Below are 19,099 nucleotides of genomic sequence, written 5' to 3' on the forward strand. Positions count from 1 at the left end.
TGGTCAAGTCTTGCAATTAGTGGTAGGTATAGCTGTGAATATTACGTTTTTATGTCTTTACACCTTTTTATTATTTAAGCTATTTTATTTTCTCTCAAATCTGAGAATGGATTTAGTAGGCCAAGTAGTTCCAGACTTGTTAAGACTTCAAAATATTAACCCTAAACTGACACACTCTCAAGAAAACATACAATGTTTGATTTCAAACAGCAGTGCTATCCCTGACTTCATTGCAGTTTAACAGGTTATTTATTCAGAATCATACATACTGAAACTGCTGAAAGGAAACTGACAATATACAATGTACAGTAAATATATATTCAAAATCTTTTTGTCAGGGGGCCCCTTTTAGCAAGTCATATTCTGGTAGATTCTGTAACTACACCATCTGGGCCTAAAAAGACTCTTTCTCTGTTGATGGCCATTCAACAGCTGTATGTTAAAACATGCTGTGACAAAATTGAAATTGAATTTTTTATTTTTTATTTTTTGCAAGAAACATATAAACTGAAAAGATTTTATTATGTATTATAGTATATTATATCTTTTACAGGTACTCAGTGTTATTATTCTTATTCTTATTTATTTATTTTTTACATTTTTGTTTTTTTGTTTAATTGATTGATGAAATTGTTTTATTGTTTTTGAAATCTGCCATCTTTCCTTATGTTTCCCATCAGGTTTTGTTCTGAGCCAATTATTTGGGCTGTAAATGGCAATGGACTAAACCATTCTGTGCATTTTTAATGTAAAATGCCCTCTATTAATTGGGAACTGAAAACATTTACTTCACTATACTATGCACCTAATGTGAGCATTCATTTTCAGTGTGACAGTTGAACCAGAAGCTGCATCAACCACTTCTTTGTAGTAAAGTCATATGAAAAGAATGCAGCACACTACTCTTTATAAGTGTTTATTTTTGCATTCTCATACTGTGTACTGTTTCGCATTCTATTTTAAAAAGAGTAGGCGGCATATATTGCAGTAAGCAGTACATTATTCTTCTCTTCTGAATATATCCAGTTTCTTGCGGAGGTGAACGTATGATCGCTGCAGTATGCTGGAACATATACATTTCAGTCCACTAGTATAAATGCATCCAAAACAAGCACATGCAGACTCACTCTATGTAGTTACATTCATAATGGCAATGCAGAATCTGATCTGACGGCACATGTACTGTATGCACTCGCTTGCCTTTGCATATATCCTCCAGTAGGTGTCAGACAGTTTCTGACTCACTGTGATTCAGGATCTCTGGCTTTTAAGCAGTTTTTTATTAGCACAGATTTTACAGATGTTGGACATTATACAATCATATATATATATATACATACATATATATATATATATATATATATATATATATATATATATATATATATAATTTTAAAGGAAGAATTTAATACTTTTAATAATTAAGGACACCTAAACTGATCAAATTGGTCAGTAAAGTATGGAAGCCAGTTTTCACTGTAAAAAAATAAAAATAAAATAAAAAGCAATTGCTAATTTTTATCTTACAATTCTGACTTTTTTCAGATTTCACAATTGAAAAAAAGTCAGAAATACTAGATACAACTCTTACTTTCTCACAATTCCGACCCCCCCCCCCCCCCAGTTCCTTTAGCTTGTTTCAGCTACAGAATAAAAATAAAAAAGGTATTGCAACTTTTTATCTTACAATTCCGACTCTTGTTTTCACAAATGTATGTTTATATCTCACAATTCAGACAGGTTTCTCAGATTTTCTAGTTTAAATCTCACAATTCTGAGAAACAAGTGTAATTTGTGAGATATAAACTCAAAATTGTGAGAAAAAAGTAAGAAATATGAGATAAAGATTTCCTTTTTTATCCCATGGTGGAAACAAGCAAGTAAAGACTTTTACATTGTTACAATGTATTTCTATTTTAAATAAATGCTGTCCTTTTTAACACATATTAATCAAAGAATCCCAAAAACCAACCATCATGGTTTCCACAAAAATATAAAGTAAATAATAAACAATAATAAAAAAGTTTCTCAAGCACCAAATCAGCATATTAGGATGATTTCTAAAGGATTGTGTGACATCACAGAAATAAATTAAAATATATAAAAATAGACAATAGTTTTTTAAACTTTTAGCAATATCTTACAATATTATTGTTTTTACTGTCATAAGAGACAAGAGCATTGGTGACATAAATAATCTTAACAACCCCAAATGTTTTAATGCTAGTGTAATTACAACTGAACTCAGTACAGACATAATAATAAAGTATTTTAAGCAATATAGAGAATGGATTCGAGTCTCCTCAGGCTGTCTGGGAGACTAAACATTTGACTGAAGATGCTGAAGACGTAGCTCTGACACGTGTGGTTCTTACTGACAGTGATCCAGAGGACGTGCCACTTCCTCAAACCAGCCGTGTCATAGTAGAGGCCGGTAATTTGTCAAATCTCGCTCTGATAAGGCATTTTCACGTCATGTGTGAAAACCTTGTTTTCAGCACATGCCTTACAAAGACTCCAGCTCCGATTAGCATCTGTATGAGACAGCTACACATCCGCACTGCGGTTGAGGCGACTTTTGGGAAAAGATGTTACTCGTGATCCCTGGTGCATCCTATGACCCTGGCACGGGCAGAGAAGAGATCTGCGAAGCTCTTGATGAGCGTCGTTGCAAAGAAATATGAAAGAGGGTCTAGAAGGGTGTTGAGGCTGGTGAACCCATAGCAGATTCGATAGTAAAGGTAGAGAGAAACTTCCACCGAACACTGGTCTTTTTCACTTTCTGTGAGAAGCAGGCTGACAAATCTTTAGCCGACCACCAGATGATAGGGACCAAAAATGACAATGAAGATGACAGTGATGACAACCAGTGTTGTGACAATCCTGCGGTGCTCGTGATCCGCGACAGACGGGGAGTTTCCTAGACTCAGCCCGATTCGAGCTGAGGTGTACCTGAATGTAAGCAAGGGGAGCGAAAGGCCAAATGGTTATGAATGATATAGTTATGATTGTGTTCACAGTAACATTCCTTGAAAGAGACAGACGCTGTATCTGTGTTTGTCATCTGTGCAGTGGCATTTCTGATGGCATGCTTATTCATTCCTAGGCCTGTGTGCTGAGACAACATGTTTCTAACGTGCCAATAAATACGGGTTGGTAAACAATGGAGGTGGAGTCAATGACAAATTAGAGTGTCTGCGATAAAAAAGATTTTAAATCACACGTGCCAAGTTCTCAGAAATGTACTCGTACTCTCAGTATTCAATGTTGGTTTCATAGGGTTTTAAAAACCTTTTATACCATATTAAAAAAAAACTATATATTAAAACTATAAACTATATAAAAATATATTCTTTATACCCTGAATGCTTAATACATGTGTATTTCTTATTTTTAAAACCATTTTAAAATGCTTTTAAATTATTAATTATTTATAGATATACATCACTGCATTAAGGAGTCATTCTACAACCTAAACTAACCCTATCTTGTAATAAAATGGTCAAATCTCTGGGAACCCTGGCCGCTTTGAATGGCCAAGGACCCCACAAGAGGCCCTATGACTTGCAGGTAAAGCAACCAATCACATTTAATTTTGTGCCGGCGTGGAAATGTCCCTGCAATAACAGAACAGTGTGCAAACTTTACATATTTCACATACTAATCTAATGTTTAGTTGATCCTGATAAGCGCTCACTGTCACAGTTGTAAACATGATGGCTTTGCTCTTCCATGACGGGGTTTAGCGACATGGCATCGTTGTTTCCAGGTGGACCGTTAAATAAATGTGACACACGTCTCCCGGAAATTCTGTAGAATTCAACCAATCAGATGAGGACTTTGAAACTCCTGAAGTGTTTACAGTGAAGCGTGCCATATGCATCAGATGTTCAGCCAACATCCCGTGGGTGTGATGTCTGAGGCTGAGACTAGCACCCCCCACCACCCCCATAAAAATATAAATGCATTTTATTTAAAGGTTAAAAACCAGCTCAATGTAGAAGAGGTGTAATGCACACGTGACCTGCATTTTTAAATAAATTATTATATTTGGACTAAAAAGAGCATTATTTTATTGATCCAGGTACATCCAAACATGAACAAAAATGCATTTCACTTACTCTAGAATAGAGCATGGCATCAGAAACCCTAAAGCGACTGTGGCGATTTTAAAGGTGCTCAAAGGGTACTGCTCCAGACACAGCTCTCTCTGGGGCTCGAACACAGATGGGTAGAGACCAGTCAGGCAGAAGAGAAATATCATGTGACACTGAAGCAATCAGTCAATCAAACTTTATTTCTATAGCCCTTTACAGCAGCCACAAGGTGTACAAAGTGTTCACATCAGATACAAATAACACATCATTCAAAACACAATATTCGAATAAAGGTAAAGGAAAAGAAAACAGAATTATAAAACATATAACACCGCTACTGCGTATCAAATGCCAATTTAATAAGTATTAAGTTTGGCTTTAAAAAGTACAACGTCTGTTTCAGTACACATGTCAGGGGGGAGCTTGTTCCAAAGCTTAGGGCCAGCAACAGCAAAGGCCCTATCACCCCACCTGTTTATGCTTCAACTTTGGGACCTGTAAAGTGCGTTGATCAGAAGACCGCAACGGCCGATTTTGTCCACCCAGAGTTAAAAGCTCAGACAGGTACTCAGGTGCTAGCCCATTCAGAGCTTTAAAAACAAACAATAAAATCTTAAAATCAATCCTAAAACGCACTGGAAGCCAGTGGAGAGTAGCTAGAACCGGAGTAATGTGTGCTCTGATAGGTGTACTGGTTAAAAAGCGAGCAGCAGCATTTTGTACAAGTTGCAAACGGGAAAGAGATGTTTGACTCAGACCGACATAAAGAGCATTGCAATAATCAAGCCTTGAACTAATAAAGGCATGTAAAGCATTTTTCCAAATCGTGCCTTGTAAGAAAAGGCTTAACTTTACTCAACAGACGAAGTTGGAAGAAGCTCATTTTTACCACATTGCTAATCTGTGTATCAAATTTCATGCCGCAATCGAAAGTCATGCCCAAATTCCTGACAGTTTGCTTGGCATACGGAGTCAAAGCTCCCAAACTTAAATTTGAATTTCCTGACATGCATCTTGTATTGAAGACAATGCATTCAGTTTTTATCTTTGTTTAAAGTAAGGAAATTACGAGAAAGCCACAGCTTAATTTGATTAATGCAATTTTGCAAGCTGTTTAATGCGACACTGTCATTTGATTTTAAAGGCAGGTAAATCTGCAGATCATCTGCATAACAATGAAATGACAGATTATGCTTGTTTATTATAGCCCTTAGTGGCAACATATATAAAGAAAACAGGGTGGGGCCCAGAATTGAACCTTGGGGCACTCCGCAATAGAGGGGAGCAGACGATGATGAGCAATCTCCCATTGTAACAGCGAAACTCCTATTTGTTAAATATGACCTGAACCATTTAAGTGCGGAGCCTTGAATGCCTACACAGTGCTCAAGACGTGCAAGAACAACTGAATGGTCCACTGTATCAAATGCTGCCATTAAATCCAGGGGCACTAATACAGTAGGATCCCCTAAATCTACAGATAGTGCTATATCATTTTGAACCCTTAACAGTGCTGATTCGGTGCTATGACATGATCTAAAACCAGATTGAAACTTCTCAAACACAGAATTATGTTTTAGAAGACTGAAGACTGGAGTAATGATGCTGAAAATCCAGCTTTGAAATCACAGGAATAAATTACATTTTAATAAAAATATTTCACAATATTGCTGTGTTTTTGCTGTATTTTGGAACAAATAAATGAAGGCTTAGTGAGCAGAAGAGACTTCAAAAAACATTAAAAGTCTTACTGATCAAAATCTTTTGACTGGTAGTGTATTAAAACACAATTTCTAAAGTGCCTAAAAAATTTGTACAATATATTTGTTGAATTAGTACAATATATTTGTTGAAAAAGTCTAATACACTTGAATTATTAGGCTGTGAGTGTTATTCATACTATTTTTGTGTTACTGTCTCTAGCTCCCTCCCTCCTTGTACAATAAATCCATGTGAATATCTGTCTCTGCTAATTTTTTTAATGTAACTTCACAATCGATATTGTTGTGCTTTAGCACAGTATTCTGAATGATGATGATAATAATGAGGTGTTAATGATAGCTAACAGATACTAGCAGTTTAATACTCAATTAGGTTAATAAAGACAAAACTATTTAGCGTATTTACAGATGAAAATGACCTGCACCTGAAGCCCTGAACAGGTCAGTGATGTGCTACATCTCAGTGATTCTTTTGGCTGCTTCCTCTCCTTCAATATATACCATTCACAAGTTTGGGCTCAGTAAGAAATTAATACTTTTATTGAGCAAGGGGACATTAAAATGATCAAAAGTGACATTAAAGACTTTTACATTGTTTCCAAAGATTTATATTTCAAATAAATGTATTTTTTACTTTTTATACATCAAAGAATTGAAAAAAAATCATGTTTTCGCAAAATGATTAAGCAGAACAGCTGTTTTTAACATTCATAACATACAGTTTATAAAGAAAAAAAGAAATATAGAAAAATAAATGTTTATGGAGCAGCAAATCAGCATATTAGAATCGTGAGACACTGAAGACTGCAGTAATGATGCTGAAAATTTAGCTTTGCCATCCCAGGAATAAATTAATCTATTTTAATCAAATAAATGCAGCAAATAAATGCAATAAAATGTAGTTAAAAAAAAAACATTTGAAAAATCTTGCTACACCAGTCTTTTGTATTTGTTAATGCTGTTTAAATTCACTAAAAATTAATGATTTTAGTTTTTAGTGTTTTTTTTATTTTATTTATTCAGACAAAACCATACTAAATTTTAATATCGAACATAACATGAATAAATGTCAACATCAGACAAAAATAAAATACTTTCCATCTCTAGTTGTTGTTTAACACATACTATGCAGATGAATGGTGACTTACTCAGAAGCATGGTTTCTGGTTGTGACTTGTCCATGACATTTGAACCTTTAAAATGTTCATTACACATGTTGAATAGAACCACTCCTCCCAGTCACCTCAGACAATGGTTAAGCAACCTGAGTAAAACACAGAAATGTCACACGATACCGTTTCACTATAAAATAAATGTCTGCAGCAAATAACAGACAACACACTGGTTGCTCCAGAACCTATGCTTATATTCATTCAAAAGATAAAGGTCTGGAGAGCGTCTTCTGCATGTCCAGACCTCCACCACAAGTGCATGAACCTGTATATGCATAAGAGCGGAAAGTTCTGCCGTGTCCGACCAGGGGCTTGTCTGGCTTTTTGGTCATTTCCCCAGCAGGAAGCCACTTCTACTCCATTTGAGCAGCAACATCCTGAAGCCTTTCTCCTTCAGAACAAAAACACCCTCCTGTCTGCTGGCTATTATGTGAGGCAAAGATACGAGAGAGTCCAGGCTGTTCTTTCAGACGGAAGGGCCACTGACAGACAAGCTGTAACACCCTTATAGACGTTTCCATGTGCCCTGTGACACCCCCATGGCCCGATTAAGACCTCACTGGGCCCTGGGGCTATGAATTACTGCAGGGCCCCCATCACAACAATTATATATGTATGTATGTGTATATATAAGACCAAGTAAAACCAAGCTTCCTAAACACAAGTAAACAGACACAAATTTTAATAGAACAAAGATACATACGAAATCAACCTACTTGAAAAACGTTTTTTTTTTTTTTTTTTTTTTTTTTTTAAATGAATAAGAAATATGATATTTTATAAAATAAATGTACAAATAGACTGAATAGTCTTCACTGTATAAATCCAATATACATTAATTCTTACTTATTTTACAAAAGTGTTTATGATGATGTAAGACACAAATGACTGTGTTGACGAGGATACTCGCAAAGACTGCCGTTTTGACACATAACTATGTGTATTTGAACGTTTCAGCACCAGGCGCAAAAAATAACTCAAGTTTAGTTAGGCGCTGTACGAGCAGGTGCGCGCCGCGCGTGTCAGGCTGAAACCGTCTTGCCGCGCGCATTTACCAACAAGAATTATGCCCCGATGCTTAATGTCCACGAACAGTTTAAAATCGTTTGTATTTAAACCACAATGCTTAAAACGCGTTTAACTGATAAGCTTACATCATGACGCGCAAAACGATTGACATTTTTCTACCGGGCTATTTCCCAACCCTTAAGCGAATATACAGAGTTTGTTCAAACACAAAAAGCCAAATACATCCAACAAGTTAATGACTAATAATAACTAACCTAAAACCTGTGTGGACGATGAGGCTGTGATTTTATGTGCTCCATGTGCCTGGTGCACTTGCTGTTATATACCATTAGAGATTGAAACATCATGTTTGAATTTGGTTAACCAATCAAATGCATTTATTCTGTATTTGACATTTGAACGAACTGTACGCGCATCTATCAAGTGATCGCTGCGCCTCACCGCCACTCTTCAATTCGTTCTGGCATAATTTGGAAATGGTCACGCAAAGAACAATCTTCGATTGAACGAACTGTACGCACAACTTCTACTTCATTATCTTGATCAAGCTGATGGAGTAGCGGAAAAAAAGAAAGAAAAAGAAAAACGTACAAGACAAACAGCAGATAAAACACTTTTACTTATCGAAGATTGTTCTTTGCGTGACCATTTCCAGATTATGCCAGAACGAATTGAAGAGTGGCGGTGAGGCGCAGCGATCACTTGATAGATGCGCGTACAGTTCGTTCAAATGTCAAATACAGAATAAATGCATTTGATTGGTTAACCAAACTCAAACATGATGTTTCAATCTCTAATGTTAATACATGGAATTTACGGCAAAACTATACTAATTAATAGCGCTAAGTGAGGGGAGTGATTGGCGCTCCAGTCAATCTACTCCACAGCCAATCAGGGACCCCTCCTTGCTTGGGCCCTGGGGTTTCAGCCCTACCTAGCCCTATTGTTAATCCGGCCCTGGACACCCCTCTAACCCATGCCCCCCTGCTCTAGCTTACTGGAATTTTAAATGGTGTATCTAAACAATGTAAAAGCTCCCTAACAATAGAAGTTTTAAATGCCAGTGTACATTTATGAACAAAGTAATTTTGGTTTTGTGCTGCATACCTTGCATGCTTAAATGAAATTTATTAAAGCATGACGATTCATTTTTAAACATACGTGTTTGTTAATGCTGCTGATTCCCAACAGTAGATGCTTTTAGTCTGCAGATGTGAACATGTGGTAAATGAATGAAACCAGGAAAGAATTCATGACCTGAGATAAGAAATACCAGGAAGTGGATTAGAACTCAAACAAGCGTAAGAAGTTGCCGATCGAACCTTTAATGATGATTTAAAACACATTCACAGTGGGAGAGGGAACAATATAAGGTCTGACATGGAAATACATGTCCATGGCTTTTATAAAGACACTAGATTGCGTTGATTAAAGAACGTATAAAGTGTTGAGGATTTGGCGAATACACCACAAAGAGAACAGCATGCAGTTTGTAAGAATTTAATGCAGAAAAAAGTACAAAGATGGCTATACTTCATTATTCAATTTACATGAGTTTGATTAGTCATAATCATAAAATTAGAAACATACTTTTATTCATACTCAAACATTTTTTCCCCCATTCTATAGTTGATTTTGTAAACACCGGTTGTCATAGTAATAAAACAAACTCACCAAGTGTGAGATTTTTCCTTTACATATCATAACATTCAAGCATTTGGTAGACACTTACACCCAAAGCAAATCACACTGCATTCAAAGGTATACATTTGTTTAGTGGAAACAGAACCCATGACCTTGGTGTTGCTAGCACCATGCTACAGGAATGATTTTCTTTTTTGAAAAAAAGAAAAGAAAAGAAAATACATATCAAATGTTCAAGCTCAATTCATTCCACCTTCCTCTTTTTGTTTGACTTCCTGCAACACAAAAGCTTGCAGACATATACTGAGGTCAAAAAAGCAATCACAATGAGCGTCAGTAGAAAAGCCAACACATCTAGGCTATGATAAGAGTACCAAGGCAAGTTATTCCCCTCTGGGCGAAGGTGAGCTGCTCCTTTGTGTCTAATAACATACTCAATCCAAAAAGTGGCGCTTTCAAGAGGAGTCAAGGGTTGATCGCGGTGCAGCTCTGACAGTTTGCGGACACTGCTTCGGTACAGCGGGTTCTCGAGGACATCGTTGAGGGCTTGGAGGAATTCTTGTGATGTAAGTGTTGCGACTTGAAGAACTCGAGCCGCACCTCGAACCTGCAGTCGCAGAACATTGTCAAACTGGTCAAAGAGGAGCGGCAAAGCTAAGACGGGGACTCCATGGTAAATAGCTTCGTACATACCATTGGTGCCCCCATGAGATACAAACGCACGAGTCTTTGGATGGCCCAGGAGATCATTCTGAGGAAACCACTCTAGAAGTAAAGTGTTGTTTCCCAGAGTTGAGGGTCGCTCTCCGTGGTACCTCCACAAGACTTTTTGAGGGATCTCAGCAAAAGCTGTAGCAATGGCCTCTGTGATCGCTGTAGGAAGAGCGCTGACTACTGTTCCCAAGGACATGATGACGACTCCATGCTCCCCGGAGCTCTGCATGAACTCTTCCAGCTCTGCAGGAAGTGCCTGAGCCGGCTGACACTGAAAGCCACCGATGTAGACCACGTTAGGCATGGAGGGCCGTGGAAACTCAAAAACAAAGTCCATTCTCATCAACCAAATGTCAGCAGATTGCTGCATTGACAAAAGATCAGCGCCGGGCGGGAAATGGCGCTCAAGCAGGTCACTGTAAATTGGCACGATGATGTATCGCTCCTGGAAAAGGCTAAACAGATACCGTAGGGAATTTTCTGTCCGCTGTAGGAAGTTCATTCGGTCATGGAGCAATGAATTGTACATTGGGACGTAGGACGGAGGTGAGGGTGCAATTTGCATGTGAGCATCCCCTGCATTTAGCCAACGTACATTGTAAACCATGGGGAGGTGGAGGAATTTGGCTAACAGGACACCGGCTGGGAACGCAGGATCTGTTAGCAGCAGGTCAAACTTAGCTTCTCGCAAGCGTTTGACAAGCGCTGCATCGTCCAAAACGGCCGAAATCATTTGAAGTGCTCCATTGTGAAATACCTTCAGCACATTGGTGATATCTTTCTTCTGTTCCAAGAAACGGAAGAAAGGCGACATCCTTTGCAGCTCCAGTGACCGCTCTATCAACATCTTGAAGTAGTCAGAGCCCACATCTTCGCTCTCCACTGGGTTGACCGTGATAGTGCTGTAGAGGGAAGAATTCTCTTGGATATACCAACTTTTAGACGAACGCACCACGGTAAGGCTATGGCTGTGGCTGTGGAGTTTTCTCAAAATGACTTTCATGTTCACCCAGTGGCTACAATCCTCAGGCCACACCAGGATATTTCCACCATGACAGCAGCAAATCACAAAGAGTAGGCAAGTGAGTGAAGAGAGCCATTTGGACTTCATCTTTCAGAAAGCTGAAAAAAAAAATAAAAAAAAATAAGGAGAACACAAGATGTTTACAAAATTACACTGGGACATTTTATTGTAAAAAAATAAAATAAAATACATAGACATTTCCCATATACAAAGACATGGTTATGATAGCACATAATTGTATTTTTTATTTTATTAAATCCTATTAATATTCTAATTTGTTTTACATTAAAAAATACATTATATATAAAATTAAAAAAATCAACATATATCAGCTGCATAAACAGTAAGAGCTTACTGGAACAGTTGTACATTTTATTTCACCATATAAATACCTTTCAAAATATCTTAATGTTTACCGATAAGCATTTCTGACAGCACATTAAAAGAAAAAAAGCGAATTTTTAATCAGAATGAGTGCATTTTTGTTTTTGTGTTGGATTCGTCCTGCATCTACATCAATACTGGAATAACCTGTTTGTGATTTTAGTTAATAATCCATTTGTTAGCTGGAACAAATGATACCGGATACTCTGTGCAGTGTGTCAATCTGCAGATCTTTGCTTTGGAGTTCTTAAGTGTTCAGTACAAGATATCTGTCTCATCCTTAATGGCCAAGTCTTTACTATTAGGAACTTGTCCCTTTCTCTTTCTTTCATAAATCCCACATCTCCTCCAGCTCTTCCCATTGGCTTTCTCTCTTCATCTATCTACCCTGTCACTGTGGATTTGCAGCACAAACATCCACGTTCAGCACAACAGATGTCCTCAAACACCCTATTAATCCTTAACAACAACAACAAAAAAAAACTAATTAAAAAAAAAAAACCCGACACACCTTCTAGAGGCTTTTCAACAAGCTATATTGTGCCATGTGCCCATAGATGACGGAATTAACATTTTAAACATTATGATAACACATGAAATCATCAGATTTTTAATAATTTTTTTTTTTTAAGTGTATTACATGTCTATTGATCTTTGTTTAAGGCATTAGCAGTATATTTGGTGAACTAAAACATTCAGGAAGTTTTACTTTACCTTTCGTATGACTCAGCCAATTCGGTTGATGCTCCGGCTGTCTTGTGCAAACACTGCCAAAACAAGTTTTGGATTTCCAAAATTTATACTGGCACAGATACTGTTCACAGATTCACAGATATGATCATATCCAGCCACACTGTATAAGACACGATAAAACAGGCAAAAGACTGCCTTCCTTAAACCTGCTTCATGTACTTTGTAACCTGAGATGTAAGGTTGCACAGTGACCTGTGGTCAAAGAATTGGAACAGCTTTCAGTCGGAGAGAAGAATATGAAACTTCTTAATTGATTCTCAGTTGTCCCTAACTTGAGTCGATGGGAAGTTTTAGGCTCTGCACTGAATCATGAGGCAAAACTGGGGCACAGCAAAAGAAAGTTTCAAAGGAGGGCTATCAACACTCAGCTCACACAAGGCTTTGTTTGCCAGAAAACAGTTTGGATTGGTTACTCTTAGAGTGAAATGCATGTATTCATTCATTTACAGGCATTCTGAAGGTCGTTATTGTACTTCAGGTTCATTTCATGCATTTATTACATTTCAATTATATTCATTTTATTTAAAATGGTCATTTTGATTTACAACATTACCATTATAATAGCACAACTTATGTAAATACAGATATTATGATTGCAAGCAACACCACCGTCATTTTAAAAAAGAATTTTAAAATAATACATTGTGATGCAGAATAGCAAAATGTGATTTTTCTTAAATATTTGGCAGCAATACAACCTTGCAGTACTGATTTGGAAATCTGGATCAACGACTACCAAAATCCTGCATTCTCTCTCTCTCTCTATCTCTCTCTCTCTCTCTCTCTATCTCTCTCTCTCTCTCTCTCTCTCTCTCTCTTTGCAAAGATCCCCTAAAGAAACTTACAGAGAAAAAAAATACAACTAAACATAACTATAACATATAACATAACTATAACTTGCTATAACATATAAAATAATTGTTACCACATTCAGACTATGGACTGAACTATATAAGGCCAATCAGAATTGTGAACATGCATACAGGTTGCTTCATTCTGCAGAAACATCAAATGACTTAACACCGCAAAATATAATTTTCCAAAATAACATTTTGTCATTTTCCAGCAAAAATAAATAAACATCCTTAAAACAAGAATAAATCTAACTGATAAACACATTCTACATGTGTACATTCTGACAATTGTTTTTATCTTCTTTATCAAGATTCAAGATTCAAGAGTTTTATTCGTCACATACACAACTATATAGAGCATTTATAACCAGCAGTGAAATGTGAGTCATTATATCAAATAGTTTTGTCTTGTTTTTAGCATTAACACTCACTTAAATTGTTAGATTTAAACTTAAAACCAGAAAAAAAAACATTTTGCCAAATAGTTAGTATATTCTTTGAAACTATCAATTTCAAGTTGTAATTTTCACACAGATTTTTTTTTAAAAATGTGATTTAACTTTAAATAGCATTAAATGAAAACAAACATCCACATAACATATCCAGTCTAAAAATCTTGAAATTTTTAAAAAGTTTTTTATGTTTAAATAGATTTAAATGAAATATAAAGTCTAAATATCTTGTAATGTGGTTTAAGTTATTTTGTTAAGTGAAAACGTGACACACTGCGAACTCAAATTCGTGCTCTTTTAAAACATCGTGCACACCACACAGAGCAAAAAAAAAAGATTAACAAATTCTTAGCAGTTTTTTGTGCTCAAAAGCAGTCCCACCAGTCATGGTAATTTTGCAGTGTTAAGTTGGCACTCCCCCCCCCAGAACCCTTGTCTTCGAACTCACAATCCTGCATTGGTTTAAGTTACTGCAGTGTTATTTTGACACTCAAAGAGGTAAACGGAATTAAGATTTTATTTGATGTTTAAAATAACTGGGTACAACTTTTAGCATGGCTAACCTTAACATTTTTTCCTCAAAATTATTTTCAGAACCAAGTGAGCAAGAAGAAATCAATAAAATGTCTTCAACTTAGACACATGAAGAAGTCTTATACAGTGCAAAAAATAAAAATAAATTCAGCAAAATCATCTAATTAAATAAAAACATAGTGAATATGTGTGGAGCTGTACATACGATTATGTATGTATGTATGTACACGATGATATATGGTCTCCAGAGTCAATGTCCAACTCCAACAGTATAAAATAATCACTTCATCCACCACTGGAAAATCTCAATCAACTTTCACAGTGGGTTAATCTGTTGAGATCACCAGTCAACCCACTGTTGTTGTTACCTGTGTTGTCACAACAGGTTTTGGGGCGGAAACCACCACTGGAGGAATTGCTAAAACCGCAGGCTGAGCATTAACCACCATGTGACTTGTATGTCGTCTTTTTAATTCCCTTGCAATTTGGCACCAGGAGCAAATGTTGCAAAAGGTCACATACATGCAGTCGGATCCCAACCCCCCCTGTAAAGAAGCAAATCATAATTAGTTGTTCAGAAATGTTTAATTAAGTTTTCTCTTGTTGGTCTGAGAAAAATAGCTCATGTAATTGGATAAGGAAATGCAAAGCATATTTACTTAATTTTTATGAGCCAAGAAATATTCAGGGATGTATAAAATGTGAGCAGTTCATTTTTTACATACATATATTTAACATTTTACATAGGGACTTACTGAAAGAATGAGAGAACTTGTTATACCAATGTATGGTGGTTGCGTAATGATATTAACAAGATATTATTTTCAGCAATGTGTGTACGTAACTTCAATTTGACTATTATACTGTATAAGATTTCAATTAACTGAAAGCATAAATCTAGGTTATCCTGTAAATGTAGCTGCAGCAGATAAATTCATAGTGTTTGTGATAAATGTATTGCCCTTTTTTATTTCATTTTGGGTTGACTTTAAAATAAACATAACCAAAAAATTAAACAAATCCCTTAATTTAGAACCTCATGGTATTTTACTTTGTTTTCAAAACCCATATTTTTCTAATAAACAGATTTACATTATTAATCTGTTAATTATCTTAGTAAAGTATTATATAAGTCAAAAAGAATTCAAAAGAAACCATCATATATTACATTTTGTAACACTGATCTTAACGTATATTTTGAAACCCTGTCTAATATGAGATCACAAAATAGGAAGCTTATAAAAACAAAAGAAATTCTCAAGCTTTCCAAATTAATGTAACAGCTCTATAAAGTATGGCAAGTCTTACTGTATGTGTACAGTATGTACACTGAGCCAAATTTCATTTGTATTTGTATATACATTAGTTTATTTATTTTTTAAATATATATGAACAATAGGTAAAATCGAACTGCTAGCAAAAACTTGGAAAAATTGGGTGTGGCCAAGGGGCCGCTGCTGCAAATAACTGAGTGGCTCCTCCCATAAAAGATATAATCTCACTCCAAACTTTTGATATAACTTGAGAGCCCTGGAAATTCATATACCGTAGTATATAAATAGAATACCATGTCCAAATCACAATGGTATGGATAGGATATATGTCCAAAAACCAGTGACAGACCCATGGAACTTTTTGGTACTTTTTTTGCGCAACACATACCTGTATGCCATATCGATTTCTCACAGAAGCCCGCAGTGCCATGGATACCGGAGGGGTGCAGGCACAATTGTCAATCATGGGCAGACAGCAAAACTCCCCAAAATCTGATGCTGTGGAACAAATAAAGTAGAGGGGGCACCACATGGCGAAGCAGCCTGGACACAAGCAAATACAAATACAGATCAATCATTTAATAAATCACAGCTTGCGACAAACCAAAACATAATAGGCAAGACAAGTCACTTCAAACTCACAGACATTGCAGTCATCAAAGCATCCACAGATTCCAGTGCTCCACTGGTTTGAGTTCACTGCTATCGCAGGACTGAACTGAGGCTGCTGAAATATCATGTCTGTTGCTATACAGTCGCTGCAGGGTGAATGCAGAAAATAAGTAATATTTAAATAATACATTTGAATATGCTATCAATATACATTTTAGGTGGTTCCAAATGATGAAATATTATTTTGCCTGTCTATGATGATCAAACTTAGATTTAAGAACTGATTAGTTATTGATAGAGCATTAATATGAACTCACCTCGTTCCTCTCACACATAGAACTGTCCTCTGTATTACGGTTTCACAATTCAAAAAGAAAGAAGTCAGGCTTTATTTGAATACAAGGAACAAAATGTCCTTATTACATATATTTTGCATATAGGTTTTCCTCAGGCTCTGAAAGATAATAATGCTATACAGGAAAAGGTCATATTGTTCTTTTAAAGTAGCTGGAGCTTCATATTCACCGAAGAAATTCACATGTTTAGACAGACACGTTTTTGAATTCTTAGTTTTCAATAAACTATTTCTGTGGGTGTTGCAATGTAAAGATGACTCTAGATGAGTGTAAGGCTGTGAATGAATGTTTATTCCATGTTTACATAAGCAAACATTCTATATTATCTTCCTATATTTACAGGACTATATATATATATATTTGTAATAATGTCCACACCTTTTTCTGTTAAAGTAAATATCAGCTTTGATTCCAGCGGTCTCATATCTGATCTTGCTTAGTGAACCGTGTGAGTTATGAACGCCACTACATAGTGTGCCCACAATGGAAAACACACAGTGATTTTGTCCTTGGCCCTATACATTTTAGACTAATATCAGCTCATTAGTATTGCTCAGTCACTCACTACTTATATGGTCATTTTTTTGTGAGCTTTTCAGTCCCAATTTCTGTTCATATTTTGGAAGAGTGGAAATGGCACCCTAAGGGTTGAGTAAGTTTAATTTTGTAACCATGTGAAAAAAAAGACATGTAACAATGTTAAAACATGAAATGCATATGTTTTTGATCAGCTTTATTGAGTGTCCCAGCATATTTTTGTATTTTCTACATTAAATCATTTACAGGCCTGCAAAAACACACACTAAAACATATTTTAGTCATATCAAACCTCCAGTGTCTCATATCAATGGCTCAATATAACAACAGTCTAACTACAGTGAAAATCATATTATGCATACTATTTTATACATAAGATGTGTTGAGGTACATTGGAAAGATTTATTATAAAACTAAATAAAATAAAAATAAAATAAAAATAAAATAAAATAGTGAAACTACATTAAAGTTGCAACATTAAAATTCCAAATCGGAGTATTTCTTAGGAGAATCCATTCTTCAGAATTCTTCACCCCCTGCTGTACCTCACCAATATGCAAAACAGATTGCACTACAATGCCATGCCGAAGGGCTCATCTCAGGTCAGTGTGTGTGGGAGGAAGATCAAGAACTGTGATTACAACCGCAGGACAAACAAGTCTTTGTTTTTTGGACTGAAACAACGTGATCCGATAAGGACAAAGTGTGCTTTAGAGAATGTACTGTGAAAATGATAATGAAGGTGAGGAAAATGGCGTTGATCTTTAGGTAGGCCTGTTGTTGAACAGAGTGACAGGATGGAGTCTTGCCTTCATCTCCCGTCTGATCTGACACCATGAGCACGGTCCGCAGAAGTAAGAGTACACACAGTCATTGCAGATAGAGTCCTGAATGAGCAAAAGAGGAAATGTTACACATAATGAACAGGAATATAAGACTCTTATAATATTTTGAATTCACTTTTCTGCTCTTGTATCACAGTATATTGTTATAATGCAATTGTGTTTGAATTACAGTTTCTGATAAGACATGTAAGGCTTGATTGATATAAAAAAAAAAAAAAAAAAAAAAAAAAAAAAAAAAAAAAAAAAATTGGTCCATACCGTGATGCCGTAACGCCGGCGTGTGGAAACCCTCATGGAGAGAGTGATTGGGGGAATACACCCGCAGCTGTCCAGGAGAGGGAGACAGAGACATTCTCCGTGGTCTCTGGCTGTAATGCAGGCAAAGCAAGGGAAACACCACACAGAGAAACAACCTGCAGAAGTACCACAAGAACCTCTGGTTAATTATTCTTCTTGGAAAGCAACGGTTACATTTTTAACATTTTTTTTTAGAATTTAGATTTTTGAATTAGTATTATGGAATTCTCAAACATCCACACCAAAATATAGACACAAACTCACATTCATTGACGTTGTCGCATTCGCAGATGCTGGTGCTCCACTGGTCTGATGCAGCAGCCACTACCAGTGGCTTGGGCTGCTGAACCACCATCTTGGTTGCCATGTTGAATATTTTCTCTGAAATTCCAAAACAAAACTACAATTAAGATTCTAATTCACAATTTTAATGCTTTATTAACAGGTAACTTCAAAAGTCATACACTATGTAAAAAACAAATAGAGCCTATATATAAAAATTTAATAATATAATAAAGAATAAAAAATAAAGTAATACAATTTTGTTGCAGATTTTGTCTTACCTGTGAGAGAGAGGCAAGTTGAGCAAGAGACTGACCCTTGAGAGGAGGATGCTGTCTTTTATTTAGAAGGGGAGGGAGGAAGTCGGGAATGTCTAGACGTAGATTCACACTCATACACGTGCACACGTACACACATAGTGAAGGATGCTTATCAAAGGACAGATTTCTACCTGTGTTCTCATCAGACAGTAATGATGAGAAAAATGACAAATATGCCAGATCTATAGATTAAAAAAA

The 19,099-nt window shown here is 36.2% G+C and overlaps 2 protein-coding genes and 1 pseudogene across 2 annotated transcripts; all 3 read right to left on the minus strand.

Moving 5' to 3' along the window:
- Positions 1 to 2,169: 2,169 nt before the first annotated feature.
- Positions 2,170 to 4,264, minus strand: LOC109081997 (annotated as a pseudogene).
- A 5,060-nt stretch (positions 4,265 to 9,324) lies between these two features.
- Positions 9,325 to 13,303, minus strand: LOC109058426 (UDP-glucuronosyltransferase 2B2-like). The gene is made up of 2 exons (XM_042726971.1): positions 12,500 to 13,303; positions 9,325 to 11,499 (listed from the first exon to the last, which is right to left on the minus strand). Exon 2 carries the CDS (start codon positions 11,486 to 11,488, stop codon positions 9,908 to 9,910), a length of 1,581 nt encoding a protein of 526 aa, XP_042582905.1. The 5' UTR covers positions 11,489 to 11,499; positions 12,500 to 13,303; the 3' UTR covers positions 9,325 to 9,907.
- Positions 13,304 to 17,338: 4,035 nt separating this feature from the next.
- On the minus strand, positions 17,339 to 18,971 carry LOC109058424 (cornifelin homolog B-like). Its single transcript, XM_019075611.2, has 4 exons — positions 18,863 to 18,971; positions 18,564 to 18,680; positions 18,261 to 18,415; positions 17,339 to 18,044 (listed from the first exon to the last, which is right to left on the minus strand). Exons 2-4 carry the CDS (start codon positions 18,664 to 18,666, stop codon positions 17,922 to 17,924), a joined length of 381 nt encoding a protein of 126 aa, XP_018931156.1. The 5' UTR covers positions 18,667 to 18,680; positions 18,863 to 18,971; the 3' UTR covers positions 17,339 to 17,921.
- Between the last annotated feature and the right edge of the window lie 128 nt (positions 18,972 to 19,099).

This window comes from Cyprinus carpio, chromosome B7 (genome assembly GCF_018340385.1).
Source record: "Cyprinus carpio isolate SPL01 chromosome B7, ASM1834038v1, whole genome shotgun sequence".
NCBI lineage: Eukaryota > Metazoa > Chordata > Actinopteri > Cypriniformes > Cyprinidae > Cyprinus > Cyprinus carpio.